At 37.4% G+C, this 19,488-nt stretch overlaps 2 protein-coding genes across 4 annotated transcripts; both read right to left on the bottom strand.

Moving 5' to 3' along the window:
• Positions 1-223: 223 nt before the first annotated feature.
• LOC103719022 lies at positions 224-6,973 on the bottom strand. The gene is made up of 3 exons (XM_017846355.3): positions 6,685-6,973; positions 2,041-2,998; positions 224-1,024 (listed from the first exon to the last, which is right to left on the bottom strand). The coding sequence occupies exons 2-3, from the start codon at positions 2,982-2,984 to the stop codon at positions 544-546; spliced, it is 1,425 nt and encodes a 474-aa protein (XP_017701844.2). The 5' UTR covers positions 2,985-2,998; positions 6,685-6,973; the 3' UTR covers positions 224-543.
• A 2,682-nt stretch (positions 6,974-9,655) lies between these two features.
• LOC103721443 lies at positions 9,656-18,684 on the bottom strand. Of its 3 annotated transcripts, none has more exons than XM_017846116.3 (14): positions 18,558-18,684; positions 16,687-16,806; positions 15,448-15,655; positions 15,244-15,315; positions 15,076-15,147; positions 14,753-14,827; positions 12,738-12,835; positions 12,416-12,551; positions 12,114-12,221; positions 11,906-12,013; positions 11,271-11,631; positions 10,484-10,674; positions 10,353-10,411; positions 9,656-10,109 (listed from the first exon to the last, which is right to left on the bottom strand). In XM_017846116.3, exons 2-14 carry the CDS (start codon positions 16,789-16,791, stop codon positions 9,951-9,953), a joined length of 1,752 nt encoding a protein of 583 aa, XP_017701605.2. In that variant the 5' UTR covers positions 16,792-16,806; positions 18,558-18,684; the 3' UTR covers positions 9,656-9,950. The 3 variants fall into 3 exon arrangements, with proteins under 3 accessions (XP_017701605.2, XP_038987153.1, XP_038987152.1); XM_039131225.1 differs by having other exon boundaries at positions 11,906-12,010; XM_039131224.1 differs by having other exon boundaries at positions 12,114-12,218.
• Positions 18,685-19,488: the final 804 nt, after the last annotated feature.

The following is a 19,488-nucleotide window of genomic DNA, read 5'->3' as shown; positions in this document are numbered from 1 at the left end:
TCCCTTCAATAAAATTGAGTTTGTTGCTCAGCACTTTGCCTCACATCCAAGAATATGATTTGCTTTTGAACCAATATTAGAACTCATAATTTGCTGTCAACTTGGTGATCCTCATAACAAGAAGACTGCATCAAACCAATGGCTTGATGACATTTGCATATTTTTAAGAGATCCACAGGCAATGCATGCAAGCAAATGTGATTAAAATGATGCAGAAATAATATCACCAAAGGTGTTAAAAAATACATTTCATTGCCTGCTTGACCAAAGTTTCATCATCTTGCATGTATATCATTACACAAGTGAAACCATCTAGGTCCCAACACATATGTACACTAGGTACTGCTTATGTACATTAACAGATGATACCCTTGAGCCAATAAACACATAACATGAACAACCGCATGGCATGCTTTGAACCCCAACTCTTTCGCACTACCCCCATAAATATTAGCCTCGATGCAATTGCTCAACTGCAACAATACAAACCCGGCATGCATGGATTTGAAATTCTTGGTTACCAGTTTTAAACAGCGAGGCAATCTACGGAGTAGGTAGCAACCAGCCCATGGTCCATCCCAAGAGCAAACCTGCACCAGCCAAACCCAGTCCAAATGCAAAGACAACCACATACTTGCAGATATTATACGTCTCCTGCTTCCTACCTTTCCTCCTTGTGTTCCTATCTTTGCTTGAAGGTGTCCCCTTCAATGGCATCCATGGCAGGACAGGGAAGAGTGTTGAGATCTGATGGTCTTTCATCTTAAGCTGGAGACATAAGCTCTCTAACTGCAACATGTGTATCCACTGCTTGCATGCAAATAGATGAGAAGCTTGTCTAAACAGTAGCTTGATGATGTGGTTCTTCTCATTATAAGCTTTTTGGGCTGCCATTTCAGCTTTCCTTGCGCGGGTTTGTGAATGGCAGAGTGCTTCCAACAGCTGAGCCCGGCTTGGGTCACCTTCTGGTATCTGGTTGCTTTCTGGTGAATCATTTTTAGTTGTACAATAACCTTGGTTGCCACTGCATAGCATCATGGCATCAAGCATAATGCATATATAAGCAATAACAGAGAAGGGAAGAAGATTGATTGGTTAGAAGAACAGGTTTATTTAAGTACGTCTCTGTACAAGAGAAAACTGTTGGAGGACATACAGACACATATAAAAGATTTTCTCAATGGGAAAAAGTCACATGTCTTGTAGAAGTACCAAAACTGCTATGATTTATATAGATAATTAGTCAGTCAATAAAAGCTTACAAGTTAATCTCATCAAGTTTACAAATTATCATGAATCCTGAAAGAATGGAATAAATAATGTGAACCAAAAGTATATCTAATTATTCGACCACCAGTTATTGCAGGGAATCTGAACAGACAGTACATATCAAATCTTTAGATCAAGCAGCACTCTGTTAATTAATCTGATAAACAAAATTTTTAATTACAGAATTCAGAAGAAGATTAATTAACAGTTAGTCAAAGATTCCATGTATGCTTCATATAGATAAGAGATTGAAAACCAACAAAGGATGGAAGTATGCACCTATCTGTAAACAACATATATTTTGTTTAGCAGACAATCATAGCTTGGCCAAGAAACTTGACAACTATGATTGCAAAGGCCTAACAGTTATCTTTTATGCTGCACAGCGAAAAATAGCATATGTCGTATGAAATGAATCAAGATGTAATATTCAATGAAACCATACATTTGAATTTCTCTCAGTAACAGGATATGCAAGAATCTACTTATAAACTAGAATTTATCTAAGTTCGTTCTCATGCTCTCATCTTGCCAGTCCTTGGCGAGCAAACTGAAGATAGACAAGAGCCATCTTCTTCTACCTACATATGTAGATACAGATATATTAAAGCAAAACACAAGAAATTTCTTGCTTATCAATTGCATGTGGCAATCTGATCATACTAAACAAAAGCTAAATCTAAATTAGATGCTCCTTCCTTTTGAAAAATAAGAAATAAGAAATAAGAAATAAGCATGTGCTGTTTCCTTGAAGATGCATACAAGCAATACCTGTACGGTTTTGCAGTATCGTGCAGCGAATAGCCTCCATTAGGAGACCAATTATTATCATCCGCACTCCCAGAAGAAGAACTATTTTGTGCATAATCAGCATGCAACTTTTGACCTGATGTTGATGCAAATATCCCGTTGCTGTCTAAATTCTCAAGACAAGGAAATGGATCCCCACTAATATGCACTGTCTGGGTAGGCCTGGGAAGATCACAGTTCTCAATATGCTGCTGTGATTTTTGGGCAACAAACAAAGCCAACTCATCTTTGTCAGATATCCGCCACCAGGGCTCACTCTTGTTACCTCCTGCCCATGGTGTATTAACGTCTGAAGAAACCTTCTCTTGTTTCTTTGAACCCAACCGATCAACTGGCTTCCAATCCAGCAGCTCCTCATCCCTGTAAAGATAATCACTCATATCTACTTTACGCTTTAATGGTTGCTGCAGGCAACTGGTTACCGTCTTCATCTCTTCAACTCCAGATTCAGAACTGTGTTTCATAAAAGCTGTAGATACAATCCATGGAGACTCCAGAGAGCATTCGCTCTTTTTAAGATCAATGTCCATTGATTCACCTGGCAACGACTCTTCAATAAACTTAGATGTTGGGACTGTAGTTTCTACACTCTTCTCATCATGTTGATCTTCTAAGAAATTCAGTTGTTCGCATATGTAGTCCTTTTGGTAACCAAAGTTGGGTTGCAGCTGAAGCCACCATTTTGTGTCCGATGGAAGATTAGAATTTACGGGATTCCAGTTTAAAGGCATAAAATTGGGGGCAGAATGATCTTGCACATTTGTTACATTGCCATTGCTTGAATCATTCTGCAGCATAGATGATGATGGGCAGCAGGCTAACTTTGGAGCTCTCTTTGCATCCTCCTGGACTAGGCAACGGTTTGCAGCACGCTGCCAAGCAGCCCTTGCTTCTGCAGCTGCCATTATTCCCTCATTCTCTAAAACAGATTGTTACAGCAATTCTTTGTCAGAGAGGACAAAGCTAGTGAAATTATATTCTCAAGAAAAAGAGTGTATGAGCAATTTTGGATTTAAAGAAAAAAATCTATCAAAGAATTCTAGAGACACGGGTGCAACTAACCTTAAAAGCTGAAGCAGTAGGAACACTTCGACATTTTTTTTAATTAAAAAAAAAACAAACAAAAAGCTTTTAATTTCAAATTTTAGAGGACATCACCTTAAAAGCCTACAGAAGGAACAGCTAAGAAAGTAAAACTAATAGAGCTACCAAAAGCTCCCAGCATGGAAGCTGTCTCAGGGACAAGTGTTATTCACCATTGATATAATCTAGCAAGACCCAATTATAAGTAACTATGAATTGGCAGACAGTCTGCGACATTTATAACTGAATACTAAGCCACTATTTAGGCCCAAACGAGAAACTACTAAATTATCAAGAAGATGACTGAAAATCAGTTTCAAAAATGTGGTCATGTACAATATAGTAGATTTACATATTACTTATTACTACTCCTATATTTAAGCATAGGCTATATAAGAAGTTTTGATCGCCAAATAGTTGTTTATGGGTCAACAGTCATGATTGCCCAAGGGCTTTAGCACCTTGATCCAGCTGGGTCATAAATTTGTACGGATATGAATGTCGGCCCAGAAAGGGGAATGATATGTGCAAGTAGAGTACTTCATCATGGTTTTACTTAGTGCCAGCTAGCACATACTGTACCAGGCAACTACCTGCACCGGGCACTAGGTCCACATGGCCCATCATGATATAGTACTCCATATCTTCAGGCTACATGATAATTCATTTCAACCTAGTATTAGTCAACACTGATTTACATTACAATACATACTAGTATCCTACAACAGTGGCAGTTTCTATCAAATGATATGCACATACAAAACCAAAACTTTAATGCTATTTTGATGCAAGGATGTGGTTTGAAAAGCTAATAAGGAGTATTATCTGTATGCTTGTGGCACTTATCAGAAACAATAACGCATCATCAAGGAGAATCACGACGTATAATGGAAGTAGAAGCACTTGCACACAACTTAGGTGTTCGAATCATGTTTAACCATCATCATCAGTTAATGAAGATTTAAAGAAGAAAAGATTTCCTCACGTATCTAAGTGTACCTTTAGATAATTATCAACATAGATCTATATATGTTTCCATGCCAATAGCAAGGATGATAGAGCACAGCTTAGTATATCGGGTTAAAGTATACAAGCACGGAATGCTATATTTTTGACGATGGGTAGCCATTTTCAAGATTCAAAGTGATTAATAAGTAACAGTGAAATTCTCATAAAATTTCTGTATATTGCCATTAGTACTGTTAACCTTCATTATGGTCCTACTGTACATACACCAAAGAAATGAATGAATTTGATTCCAATAAAGGAATGGGATGAAATTAAATAAGGCAGATGAAGTATAAGACCAGCCCCTTGGCCTCTTTGGAAGGTTAGCATTGAGACACAGGCTATTCAAAGCAATCAAAGGACAGAATTTGTGCTGGAAAATCGAAGCAGGGGAGCAGGCTCATGCAAGTATATATAAGTTTATATATGGACATGTATTTTGGTAACCATATTCCTGATGAAAGAAATAGTACAACATTCAGTTTAATCATGCCTCTTCTTCTAAACTTAGTTTTAGAGCTTGTTGAGATAAGATGAGCCATACCTAGTGTTGTAAGAGAGAATTATGAAAATTGAAGGGAGCAAGAAGCAATGAAGTGAATTTGGTTTTAGAAGTCTCTATCACTAAGAATTACAATACTGATAAACAGTAACAAGGTTAAAATTTGATAACGCAACAATTTTGTGGACTATAGCCTAGTATATCAATTAGTCAACATCTGTTCCAACATGGATCATAAGATTTTCACCATAAAAAAAATGCTGCATCAAAAAATTGCATCATCTTGATCATGATATATCTAAGATTCAGTACAACAAAGACTAATGCTATTACCTCACAAATGCTAGTTTGTAAGGAAATTCAAAGTGCAGTCATAGTCTCCTGACTCAATTTTGCTCATGTGCATCATAGTAGGAACAAACATGATAGTAATGGATAAGATACAGTACCACATTGCAAAGGTACTATCTTTCCATAAACCCCTTCAATTTGTATGATGCAGCATTTTTTTATGGTGACATCCAAAAAAACTCATTTTAAAAAATTGCATCAACATATTGACTTTCAGGAGGCCCATTCTGAAGACTCAGCAGTAAGTCAGATAAGGGAGGCAATAGCCATACTAAATTCATAAAATGAACCTTTATCGACTACTACGACCATTTGATCCGCCCATGGATGACATACCAAGGAAGATAGTCGGTTGAGCAAGAAGCTAGCTGCTTAAGATTTTGTATGATCAAGCATGCACATGTAAAAAAGATAGTTTGTGCCTTTAATTATTACGCAATTTAACTTGAGCATCATATAGAAATTTTTCAGTTCCACCCTTGAGTTAGAAAGAAGATGAATTGGTCAATACAATTGCTTCTGCACTTGAAGCTTCTTATGAAATATGGCCTTTTTATAGTTTTCTGCCATTATGGAGCTTTCTTTTAGCCATGCATCTCTGAATTAATAGAACAAAGCATCCAGCAAGAGAAAAAACCTGACACATTGACAAGGAGACAAATGGAACTTAAAAGACTATGACAAACCAACACACAATGCCTGCCAATTTAAAGCATGCATCCATTTCTTTGGTTGGTGCATTAGAGTGACTGCAAAACTATCTGCTAATACTAGATTGATTGGACAAGGCTGCTTCTTAGCAAATATGGAAGCTTATGCTTACACCTTCTTGAGAAGTATATGATTTATTAACCACACTAACACTATTACTATAGACAATAGCTGAAATAAGAAAATTCTATGCTGAAAAAATAAAATGCACCCCAATCCTCTATGTATATTCAACATTTGTCAAGAGATACCAAAATGGCCACTTCTCCATATCCTCGGTGATAAAACCATGTATGATTCAATACTTGCCGTTTTTCTCTTCAAAGCAGGGCAAAAAAAAAAAAACTTCCTTCAGAAAGCAGCCAACTGCCAGTACCGAACAAGTGGCGCAACAGGGAAAATGCAGAACTTTACTCTTCCCAGCCGCCACCTCTACCTTATGCAATAAATAACCATGGCACAGAGTTCTTTTAACACTCCCCTGGTAATCTATTAATTTAACCAAGAGGCCACGGCTGCATTCCCCATCAATATAACTATGACCCAAAAGATGTTTACAAATCCAAAATATCTAATTCGGGCCGGACCAAAAAAAAAAAAAAAAATCTAAAGCACGCAATATCTTAAGTCACAATTAGTCAAACATACTCAAATCTTCTGACACAAAAATAAAAATAAAAAAAACCCTCCAACTCCTAACACAGTCACTGATGATAAGCACCATCTACAATTTAAAAATTATTTAAAATTCGCACAAATCCACCGATAAACTAAACACAACCTACCGGAAAAGAAAAACACACAACCCGGAACCTCAAAAAAAAAAAGAAAAAACAACAACAGATCAGAAGCCCAACTCACAAAACCCCGAATAGAACTCGAAAAAGAAAACAGCAAATCGAATTTAACTCCAGAATTCAGCAATCCGGGATCGAGACGAAAAGATATACCTCATAAACGAAGAAACTGGGAGACAGGAGCGCTGGACTCTCTAAGATGAGATCTAAAACCGAATCTAATCAAGGCGAGGAAAAAAAAAATGACGCTAGTTTGCGCTCGCTCTCTCTCTCTTCTCTCCAATCGTTTTTTTCCCCAAACTTTTTATCTTTCGAATTCTTATCATTCTATATTACCTTCTCCCACTTCCACTAATTTCGAAGTTAGACATCCAAAAAGACCCTGACTAACTAAGAGAATTCCCAAGTACCCGTCCCTTTTTAATCCCCATCCATCTCTCTCGGCTATGCCCGTCGATTTGGGGTCCCCTCTATAAACCCCACAGATAGCCGTGGCTCCAACCAACGATGGGTAAAAAGACTCTGATTGGATCGCTCCCCATTCGAAAAGGGTCTTTTGGACATCCTCATCGTTGCTCTATTTTTTTTTCTCTCAACTCTATGGTCTGCATTCATATTAGTACAGGGTAGCCGTTGTACCCAAAAAAAAAAAAAAAATTTATTTGTACAAAATATAATATAACGAAGGGAGAAAAAAAAAATGATGTCGATTGTAATTATATGAAAATCCCGGGGCGTTAATCGCGAGCCTCTAGATAACTTTGAGGTATTCTTTTTTTAAATTGGGGATAAATGGGCAGTTATTACTTATTATCGTTAATTAATTAATTACGTAAAAGTAGGGGATAAGGAGGAGGTACGGACATGGGTTCCCACGTGTCCCAAGACTGCGCGAGGGATCTGTCGCCGGTGCAATCGTGCGCTGCTACACGGAAACCGCGTGTGCCGTCAATCGAAGGAAATCACTTTGGAGATTTATATTTTTCCGGTAAAAAAACAAAAGTTGTGCGGGGTCTCTGGATCCAGTCACCGCCTGATGTTGAGAAATTATTGTCTACTGCGCGCACCAATATAACCGTACAAGCAGCCAACCATGACCGTTGATTTTTATGATGATGCATTAAGATGCACGTAGGTTTCCAGAAACCAGCCGCTCTTATTGGCTGCATGTACGGCTACGTTGTGTACCTCTGACCATGTGTCAGCTCCGGACGCGTCTCATAGTTGATCGCAGTGCGCGGTCGTGCCGGAAGGCCACTTGGAATGTTTGCAAATCGCAAGGCCTCGGACTTCTCGCCTTAACGCCGTTAACTATTTCTTGTTAATTGAATAAAAAATCGCTCGGTGGGAACTTGTACCAAACTTGGCTGAAAAGTGAGCAAAAGAATCACCGCTGTTCTCCGTGTCATCCAAATCACAGGTAGGTACGCCAGAACACTCGCAATAGCGATCTAACATTCTCTTTGTTATGGAAATTATCCCTTTTTGTTTTTTTTTTTTAAATTTTGCAGATTTTTTCATCTATATTATTTGTGAGGGCAAATTTCCAATCGATTGATCAATGAATTTTAGTTGCGCGGCCATGGAAATTTTCCAGAGAGGAGTAGAAATATTTTGATTGGATTGTTCTTTCTGCTCAAAAAAAAGACTTCTTGGAAGGGCATGATGGTGTGCACCAGTTTTGTATATAAAAAACAAAGAGGGTACTCTGCTATTATAGGAGATACGAGGAGGAGAAGAAAGACCCAAAGAAAGATAACAAACAAGAAGAAAATTTTGGATCATCGTAGCTGGTGAGTTTGTTGTCGCCGGTGCCGGATTAGCTGCCGGCGATGTGGACGTGAAGAGGACAGTTGTGGAGCTCGTCGTTTACCCACCCAACCTGACCGATCTCAGTTTCCCGTAATCAGGGCTTTTATTTTCCTTTTCCGCGTAATGGAGACGCGTCCGCCGGCTCCTCCGAAATCCAAAGGAGATGGCTCTTTAGATAAGGTGACGTGGGGCGTTTATTTTATTGACACGATTCCAGCCTATATGCATGTCTCCTCTCCGCTTGTCTTCTAATCATTTGTCAATCCTATTTAGGTGAAGGTTTCGGCTTATAGTTTTCAAACTATTTAAACATTAATCCATGTTTCTCTCAAAAAGGATGCCTTATAATAGGTTCGAGCCATAAAAAATATTGACTAGACAAATCTCTCGTTTGGGATTCAGTTAATTATTGGGCTAGCTTACGTTTCTTTTGCCACAAATTTGGACTGTAATTAATAGCAGTTTCCCTATGATTTCTCCCTATAATGGTGTAAGGGTGACAGGTCTGGGCACCAAGATCAGAATACATTGTATGCAAACCTTGTGCAGAAAGTAGGTCAAGTTTGCCCGGTCTAGCCGTTTAAGCCTTTTAGTTTACGAAGAAAAAGATTAAACAATAAAGAAAATCTGAAATCTGGAGTAATGAATCTTCTGCCTGCCATTTATACTAAATAGTGGCAGTTTCAGAACCAAAATAATTATGACGGTAACCAGAAGCGATAGAGGATCTGAAGCCAAATTTGACGGAAAAATCTCTCCGTTCCTTTCGGCTCTCTTTTCATTCCTACGCCTATTTTTACTACTTCGGCTTTCAAATGGACAGTTCGTAGATGTTGCTTCTTGTCTCCCGGCAAAGGGAGTTGGAGTGAGACACAAGTGGGGAACGTGGGAAACCAGGGCCACGAGTGATTAAATCTATGCGTTCACTTTGTTATTACTTGGCCATTATGATTCGATTTGACGTAAAACCCAGGAAACAATGGGCTTCAGCTCCGCAGTCCGGACACAGACAACGGATTACGGCACGTCGATTGATTTGGAATCTGGAAACTTGGTTGGCAAACACAATTATCGCAAGCTGGATGAATAAGCGGACATGGATATGTACTTGATTCAATTCAAATCAGAAGTCGGACCGTACTGATAGAATACTTTCCAAGTGCCCAGATATGTGTTCTTCGGTCTTCATCGCAGGTAGAATCTTCAGACTCAGTTTCAAAACATCACCCGCGCTAATAGAGTTATATACCAAACTTTCTCTGGTACATAGCCACCGGACCATAAATTTCAACATCGTGAGCTAAGCAGTACACACGTTTCAACATCGAAATTATTTTCCAAGGAGAGAGGGTGTTATAAGAAATCGAAATCAGGAGGCCAGTGGATTTAACCATAGGGCTTGAAGCAACGGTGCAAGTGCAAGTGAGCATGATTTGATTTACGTTTACAGTGACGCACTGAAATCATGAGGACTATAGAAGAAATGGACCATAGCACTAACTTTTCTGCTGCTCAGAACGGCAAGCTTGGCCAGGGAAAAGCAAATGAATGGCCCGATGAATGTCTAAGCTTTGAGCCGCAGCAACAACATACTGCTGATCCTTTATTTAGAGACCCAAATCAAATGTAGGTGCTTCGTCCACATCAAGGCACATACTTGTCGAGCACTGACACTCGGAATTCTTAGTTGTCGCATTTAGAGATTCTGATTCGTCCAACAAGGGGACCCTTCCAAGCCTCCCATCTGCTTTGTTCTCGGTACAGATCTGCACCAAAAAATAATTATGTGAACTGAGTCCGTACAGGTAAAACAGTTTCAAATGTCTCAGGTTCTAAGGTTCTGATCTCCAGAAAACTAAACTATTTTCTTTTGCTCCTCTCATTTGTAAAGTTTACAGCAGATGCCTATTAAATCATTGGAAGAATGAACTGTTTTTATATCGAACATCAAAACAGACAAGTCACTTGTCACAGGAAACAAGAAATGTAGAAGGTTCAAACTCTCAAACCTGATCGGTACTTTCATATTTCACGCTATAGACACCCAAGATGCCAGTACCACTCGTTCCTGTAGAAAAATTGATCTTGGCTGTTAGAATAAAATTAGAGGAATTGGAGACTGAACGTTAAATATATTCACCTGGAGGTCCTGGACTCCTATCATTATCAGCACTACTATTATCAGACACATTTCCTTGACTCATCCTGAACGAAGTGCAAGCATTAGCATCTGAGACTCTGGATCCTGCAGTGGAAACTGTCATGCCCGCATAACTTTTCTCAGTAGACTCCATAACCGTTATGGTTGCTGAAGTTTCTGGTGCCACTTGCCTGTATCAAAATCATTGACGCATGAGTTTGAACATCGTGGACAGACACCCAAAACATAACAGTTCTAATGTCTAAGGCAGAAGCAACATCATCCTTGAAACAGGAACAAAACATTATCGAAAATAGATGGAAAATATAAAAGACCAAATGTAAATTCAATGAAATATATTCATGATATTCTTTGGGCATGTTTGGTGTTACTTAAAAGTAATTTTGCAATTTTTAAAGCAAAAAATGCTCGGTAATGATCACAGAAAAATGCTTCTATGGAAAAAGAAAAAGTCAAAAAAAAAAAACTTTAGAAGAAGCTAGGTAACATAGCCCCAGCACCATAGTTGACCATCTAGGTTTAGGCACACAAGGAAAACCACACAATACCACCAAAATATTCACATTAAGTAGTTATAAATATATCGATCCTTTTCCCTCAATGATCAACAAGCATAAGTTCTTCAGGAATGAAAACCCAAACATTTGGTTTTCTGTATTAAGACATGTTTGGATGTTAGATGATCAGAAGTTACAAGAATCATATATTTCACTACTGCATGACATCAATCCTAATTTATAATAACTTGAAAATATAGAAGGCATACCCAGATAACTGATTGCAAGTAGATGAACAACCATCTGATGGCAATTTCTCTTCACTATCAATGTCTGCCGCAATGATAATGCTCGAAGTATGAACTTCCTGAGAAGCTTCAAAATCTACGAAGGGACTTCCTGACGTAGAGGTTTGAGCAGCACCTCCAGCAGAGTCATAGTCATGTTTGTCACCAACAGTTTCCCTCAAAAAATTCATCCCTGGCACACTAAGCTCCTTGGTATGACTTTGTACATCCAATAAGGTGCAGTCTGAAGATGGTGATGAATGAGCTTGATCTACTGGCAGCTTTCTTTGGTCGACATTCTCTTTTGGCAATGGCTTTTGAAGAATAGATAGAATTTGGCAGGCTGGAAAAGGAACAGGAGTCACCAAAAAAACTATAACTTTATGCAAGGAGATCACATCCATAAGAGAACTAAAGAATGGTTCGCACCGCAAATATGCAACCATCAAATTCCTCCAATAGGAACCACAAATCCTTTATAACTAGCGAAGATAGGGTCACTGATGCATACTTAGATAGTAACAATAGATAATATTATGCCTGAACCACATGTCAAATCAGTAACATTTCAATGAAGATGTTGCTAATAAAAAAAGAAGCATCAAGGCAAAACGAACCATCACGCAATGGCTCATCATTTAGCAGCCTTCCACAGCTCGTAGACTTCCCAATATTTGAGCCACTAGAACCTATAACTTGCTCTGAATGACCCTTCTGTAAATCTTCTGTACATTAAAGCACTTTGATTATCAGGATGAATAACACTAAAATCATATCCAATAATGGACATCATCCAAAAGTTGCATCTAGTAAGGAAAAACGAACCAGTAGGCAGCATCATGCCACTAAGATTTTCCGTATTAGTTGTGAATTTGCTGTCATTAGAGCAGCTAGAACATGCAACTTGCACTGAAGGAACCTGATGGAGACCTTCTGCACATCAGGAAATATTTGAGTCATACCATCTGGGAAAAAAGCTTTAATAATAAAGATCTGCAGACATTTTTCATCAAGCCTTTCCTCATGAAACATAACCAGTGGAACTTCTTGCATGTTGTATCGATTTTATTGAAAAACAGTCAATTAAAACAAGAGCTCACGTGTGGATATATAGAAAAAAAATGTACCTTCCAGGGAAGTTAGTGGCTCACAAACTTCAACCAGATAGTTGGACAACCCAATCTTGTTGCCTTTTTCCACATTTTCAGCTGACCTGAGGAACTTGCTGCTCAGTACTGCACCATCTTCATCCAATAAGAAAATCTGAGGACATATGAGAATTTGCACAAAACTTTATGAGCTACACTTGGGCCCTTTAGTACTGATTGTAACTAGAATCTAGATAACAAATAGACCTTGAGCATTTTAATATTTATTTAATGTTTAAATGCAAAAGAGTGAGCTTGTTGAAAGAATTTTAGTAAAGATAATTGAAAGATATCAACTAACCTGATTGTTATGAGAACCGCATAGTGCAAGTCGCAATATGCCATCATGATATCTTTTTGCCTTTTGAGTAATTTGTGTGGTATATAAGACATTCCATTCTATATAGGAATAACGGGATTATAGGTGAGTAGGAAAAAACAAAATGCATGGAAGGGAACAAAAAAGGCATATAAGTTTAAATACTTCTATGAAAACTTTAAGCTTTTTTAGGTGGTTATCTAATAATGCAAAATTACCGTCAAACCTGATCGTTGCTGGAAATTAGATATAACGACGAGTCATATAATAAAATTTCTCCTAAGGAGTCATATAATAAAATTTTCCCTTACTTTTTTATCTATTAAGGACTATACTCATCATCTGTTCCCTATACTGAACTACATGGAACTTGGGAAGCTATTGTGCTGGTAATTTCCAAATTTGGAGATCCTTGCTTCATTCTTGAAGGAGATTTTCTGACTGTCATTCCATGGTTAAAGAAGAGATCCAATTCTACCTCAGTATTTCCTTTGCTTAAACAGATCTTCCTGTTAACATCCTCGCTTCGGAACTTCACTGTACATCATGTTCTGAGACAAGGTAACACTTCTGTGGATTGGTTAGCTGGTACAGGGAGGACATTTGAAATTTCTGATGGATCTCATATTCACCCGGAATTGGCCTTGCTGCTGGAAGCTGATGCAAGAGGAATGTGCTATCTTCGCCCTTCTTATAAATACACTTGTTATCCTGTCTTTTTTGTTTGTTTGTTTGGTTACATTCTTAGCTGTTTCTATACATGTTGCCAAAAAAAGGGGACTACACTCATGACAATTATAAATGCTTCATACTCTACAAAACCAGAAATTTTAAAATTGTGACATGGGAAAGAATTCCAAATTAGAAACTTTAAACAAATCAAAGAGATACCATTTGGAAAGAATAATTTGCTGTCATGTGAATGGAGAGCAGGTCTAGAGATGGATGTGTAAATATCATAATGCAGGATAAAGGAATGGCTTCAGAATAGGATATGTACCTTACATGTCATTATCAACTCATGTAGTGACAAAACTGCTTACTTATACTTAAGTAGGATATTCCAGTAATGATTAATCATACGCAGTAGGGTACAGGCTAAAATGACATTGAGGTCATTTCGGCAAGCACAAATAGAATGTGGACAGAGAAAGGTATTTTTCTTTTCTTTTCTTCGAGAACTCAAAGAAAGGTATTTTTCAACTATCACTTTTTAAAGATATAATATGAAAGTAACCATCGTTCTCTAAATATTTTCTTCAAAGTCACTGATGATCAAAAAAAAATCTTTTAGCAGGCACTAACCAGTATGTGCATGTATCTATCTTAATATTTATAAAGTTGGACTAAAATCCCGGAAAATAAAAGGCATTTTGAAGTAGTCTATACCACAAACGAGAAGGGTTTCATAAGCATATTGAATATTGGTCTTTTCTGAACGTATATAAAATGTTGTGCATCTTTCCTTGGCAGGGTGTGAGTCTGAGAGACTACTCGGCATGATATAATATGGTAGAGCATACCATGCCGAGCACTAACTGGTACAGGCATGATACCTGTTACCAGAAGCAGATAATTTCATTTGTCACTTGTCCTCTTTTGACATAAATAAGATCCGCAATATTTGCAAGGAACCATATAAAACCTTTTCCCTTTCTGTAGTATCATTTGCAAAATCATGGGAATACGTGCATCCATATGCCAACTTCGCTTTCTGTAGTATCATTTGCAAAATCATGGGAATACGTGCATCCATATGCCAACTTCGCTTTCTGTAGTATCATTTGCAAAATCATGGGAATACGTGCATCCATATGCCAACTTCGCTTTCTACTTGGCTTGGAAACTAAAAGAAACTGATTCTTGAAAATGTAAATAAGGCTAAATCACAATTATAGAACATAAAATCTAAATAACATATACCTGCAAAATATTGAAAATAAATAAAATGATATTAATGGTATTGTAGGCAATAAAAAGCAAAATGTTGTATTAACCTTTTAATGGTGTATGTGTTGTATTTGGACGGGTTTGTGGTGCTCCAGAGCTACCAAATTCAGTCTTTGTGCTCACTGGATCAGGAAAAGCATTAAACGATGCTAGATTAAATACGCAATTACTGAAGAATTAAATATAAAATCAAGCCATGATGAACTAGTTAGTGCAAGGTTGTTTTCTACTTGACGAGAAAAGAAAGAAAGCTGGAACTTGAGTAGCATAATAGCCAGGTAGCATGTAAAAATTTAGAAAAGAAGAGCTGGGAAGGAATTCATAGCTGACCAACTGCATGCAATATATCCACAAGCTACACAAGACTGACCTGTAATGCTTCTTGGTACGGCAACTGAATGTTTCTGCGGTGGTCTACCATCCGATGTGTTTTTCTTGTTATCTGAGGATAAAGATACTTCAGTATAAGAACTGAAACATTTGACAGAAATCACCTATTTTAATGCATCAAATAGTTAAATATGGCAGAACCTCTGACCTCTGATGCTGCAATTTATCGCATTTAAAACTTTATTCGGTCGTTTACTCTGCAACATGCTTTTTCTGTTTTCTATAACAAAGGCACTTTACCATGAGTAAGAGCCTAAACTAGTCTGCATCAATATGTTGAATGTACTAAAGTTTTGCATAAGGGAACTCAGTGTCTATGAGTATAATGAGAAGAAACAATAAATAATCCTACCGTTTTGTCCCTGCAGGCCAGCCATTTCATTTAATTTCTTATCTGTTCTGCTGATATTTAAATTTGTAAGAGGTTTGTGATTTGCTTCGGGATCTCCAATATCAACAAGATGGGCTTCCATGGTCAGCGTTCTGCCACATTCAACCACCTCACCTTTCTTGAAAAACCTGCTATCTATGAGTTTCTCACTGTCATCATACAACATTACCTAAGCATATACAGAAACAAGATAGATTAGTAAAGAATACAATCAAAATGGAAAATTCTGACCTATCTGATACAAAATTATAATAAGGAACCAAGACTAAACAGATAAATTAACCAATATAATCAGAGATAAACAAACGGTAAACCCACAATTTTTAACCGAGATATATTGATAGCCATAAATATAATAATTAGTCTCTGGTCTCTGGCCATATGTCATTGGTCAAATTAATCAATCCAGCTTCACCACATGTTTGAGGATTCTCAAATCTCCATGGCTTTATCCAGGTATCTTTTAGAACCAAAACAATAAGGAAATTTAAGTTATGTGATTCAAACAGGAGAGCAAAGCATCTTTTGTAGTGCTTTGTCCGATAAGAATGATTGAGCAGTAAGTGAAAAATAAAAAGAAAAATATAGTTCTTTGTGAGACCTTCGAAGTGTATGTTTTAATTAGAAAAGAGAGGCTAATGAAGTTTCAAGCTTAAGCATCTTAATGGCCATACGAAATACACCTATTCAAACTCCCTCATTTCAATCATGAGTAGATTTCCTATACAAATTCCTCTCCTTTTTAAACCTGAAGTGTTGGGTACATACTACAGATATGGTTCTCCCTTAAGAAAAAGCATACTACATTTCTTGCAATTTATCAATGACCACACTTGAAACAACCCAAACTCAACTGTTCTTTTTGGCCAATTCACAAGTCATGTATGTGGTCATTCTACTCACTCATACACCGTTATTAACTAAGTCATTTTATTTTCATAGAAATTTCTGTTCTTCTGCAGCAAAGTAATTTCATTCTGCTTGGAGCAGTTGTTTTTTTTATTGCCCAATAATAGCACAAAAAAAGGTAATCATATAATACTGTATTGTCTAAATATGTAGTGCCAAAGGATCAGAACAGACAAAAATTTTACATTGTGCCTAAAACTAACTAGCTTTGTACCAAAATAAGTCATTAGAAAATATTTGCACCAAAATCCTTTTTTTTCCCATGGGGGTTTGAGGATCTAGATGTTTTACCTTGTTACCTGAAGCACTTTGCTCCAATACCCCGTCCTGATAAACTTTTCTCTTCTGCTTCATGTGCTTCGTATAGGTTACAGTCCATCTCTTTGTGCAAGTCATGTCCTAGACTGCAACCTGCTCACATCAGATCATCTTTACAATGCACACAATCTAAGCTACAAAAGAAGTAAATAGGAATAAAAACATATGCAAACAGTTTAAGAAGTAGCTTGTCTTCCAGTACTGGATCTATAGGACTAAAACCTCCAAAACATTTTGCTAAGAATGATAAATGCTAGTAACAAATGAAAAATTATCAGGATGGGATGTGGCACAAGCTTTTCAAGGATGTAGGTCATAATTCCCTTTAAGTTGGGTTCTCCAATTTACAGGCAGTTTTCTAGAGATCTGATGAGAGCTATAAAGAGCAGTGAATAGACTTTGTTATAGATCATGGGCATATAGGCAATCAGAGCAAAGGAATTGTCCAACAAAAACAGTAGCCTAGGAGGGAGGCTTCAAAAGAGAGGCCTCTGATGGCAGAGTTCAGGGGTTCTAGGTAGATGCACTGTCAAAAGTCAGAGCATAAGGAGAACATAAAATATATAGTGGTGTCCGTGGAGATCTCCAAGTTGTATTATCTATGAAAAAAGAAAGAAAGAAAGAAAAACAATGTTGAGGACGAGCTACTGGACTCTGGAAGATTCTTGGGATATTAGAATACTCCAATAACAAGGATCAAAGTGCCAACTGCACCTGTCGACAGACCGGCACGTACAATGCCAAGACTAGACTGGCATGACACACCCGAATGCCCATGCACATCGACACTAGCATTGCATGGCACTGGATGTTCGTTCCAATGCCAAACTGGCATGGCACTAGCACACAGCACTTAAAATGTTACTCCATGAACCATGTAGTTTGGAAAGAATGTAATGCAAGATCTTCAAGGAAGAACAAGCAACCCTCAACACAAATCAAGTGCTCAGCATTGTGAGATCTTATGCTAACTATTAAGCAACCCTCGTTGGTCAACAATAGAATAATTGATTACAATTTTGTTGTTATACTCAGCTCATGATCTACTTCCCTCTACGCACCATGAATGGTGATTGAAGTAGATACCAACATAACCAGAGTATCCATCCCCTGCAAAGCCCTGTCTTTTCCCTGGGACAGGTAAACTAACAGTTGGATACAAAACTTTTTTTATTAAAAAAGCTAGTCCTGTATCAGCAATCCCATTGTGATATTGTAAACCTCCACAGGTCACCAGTTCCCCGAACCCATGCAAGTATATCCATTTATTCAATTCCCTTCCATTACAATGATTTTTTAAGACATTCAAAAAGGAAGACTTCATATAAACCTTCTCTTCGTCATATAACCTGCGAAATAAACTCCTTCTCACGCCATGAATCTTAAATTATTCACCAAAGCTAATGAGAGAGACGTGATTCCTCGTATAACTTCTAAATAATTGAACGGGCGCACCAGCAAGCATGCATGAGAAAGAGCAACTCCTCTCAACGAGGAGCAAGAAAGCAATCTCAACTCACAAATTCTCACACCCATTAGGGTTTCTCATACCAAATCAGGAAAGCTAATGACACGAATTCGAGGAATCGAAAGGCCTTCAGACCTCAATCGGAAATGCGGTCCTCGAGAACACAAATCTGAGCATTCTCCGAACGAAGAACTCGTAGGGATCGGGGCCCTTCTAAAAGTAGAGAACCGATTTCGGTTCATATCGACAAGAATCAACAACAACTTAAGAATTCGGGGGAAAAGAGGAAAAAAAAAGAAAATTACAAATGAAAGTTCGAGGAAGACGAAATTAGGGTTTCCTGAAACAAAAATCGAAGTGGAGTTGAGGATCGAACCAGCTGCCGCGTTTGGATGCAGTCCTCTTTTCCCGGTGATCGCCGCCTCAGAGAGGAAGAGAGACGACGGCTGAGATATCTAAGAACCCAATAATCCCGCTCCACTGAGCGCGAACTCAAATTTGTTTCTTAGCCCGCGCTATGACGTTCTAGTCGCCGTAACGTTTCGGATGATATGCTATTTCTTTTTTGGGTTTTTTTTTATAGGAATACCTTCTAAAAATTTAAATTTACGTAATATTTATTTTTATATCCTAATAAAATACTGTTTTTATACAAATATTCCTAACAAAATGATTCTTATAACGCTATTAATAAAAATCATATTTATTTTAATTAAAAATAAATAAAATTTTGAAATTATTTTTTTGTCTTTCATCGTAATTGTCTTATAAATGTTTCTTTTTACGCATCTACCCATTAGAAGTATTTTAATCACTTTAATTTGAAATCGTTAATTTTTTAACTGCATTCGATGGTGTGGTTACATATAAAAAATAAGAATAAAATAAAAGCAAAATAGCAAAATAAGTTTTGATGAGGATATACGTGCAAATATCATTTTTTAAAGAGTACTCATGTAAAATTTGATATTGATGAGAATATTCATGCCAAAAAAAAAAATCAAAGAAACGAGCCAGCAATAAGAATTTTACGTGTGTAAACTAAAAGTGGTTTTGTTAAGTATACCTATTTTAGAAAGAGTTTGAAAATTTTTAGAGAGAGAGAGAGAGAGAGAGAAATAGTGCATGAGCAAAAAATGAGTGTACAATCATCAAACTTAAAAAAAAATACAGAAAAAAAAATTCTAATCATACCAAAGATTACGTCCATTCATGGTTCCTTTCACATATACACCTGTCAAAACCTAGCTGCATACAATATGTTTTTTATTCCCCAACCGTACATAACTTGTCTGACGAGCAGAATG

This window comes from Phoenix dactylifera, chromosome 11, assembly GCF_009389715.1.
Source record: "Phoenix dactylifera cultivar Barhee BC4 chromosome 11, palm_55x_up_171113_PBpolish2nd_filt_p, whole genome shotgun sequence".
Taxonomy (NCBI): Eukaryota; Viridiplantae; Streptophyta; class Magnoliopsida; order Arecales; family Arecaceae; genus Phoenix; species Phoenix dactylifera.
This window is presented reverse-complemented; position numbering and strand designations above follow the sequence as displayed.

Excerpts from the sequence above, each read along its gene's own strand:
- LOC103719022 (XM_017846355.3), bottom strand. The coding sequence starts at position 2,984 with ATGGCAGCTGCAGAAGCAAGGGCTGCTTGGCAGCGTGCTGCAAACCGT. Across the intron at positions 1,025-2,040 it reads GATACTGCAAAACCGTACAG|TGGCAACCAAGGTTATTGTA; the intron begins GTATTGCTTGTA and ends GATGCTATGCAG.
- LOC103721443 (XM_017846116.3), bottom strand. The coding sequence starts at position 16,791 with ATGACTTGCACAAAGAGATGGACTGTAACCTATACGAAGCACATGAAG. Across the intron at positions 12,836-14,752 it reads AACACATACACCATTAAAAG|AATGGAATGTCTTATATACC; the intron begins GTTAATACAACA and ends ATTCCTATATAG. Across the intron at positions 12,552-12,737 it reads GCGGTTCTCATAACAATCAG|ATTTTCTTATTGGATGAAGA; the intron begins GTTAGTTGATAT and ends ATATGTCCTCAG.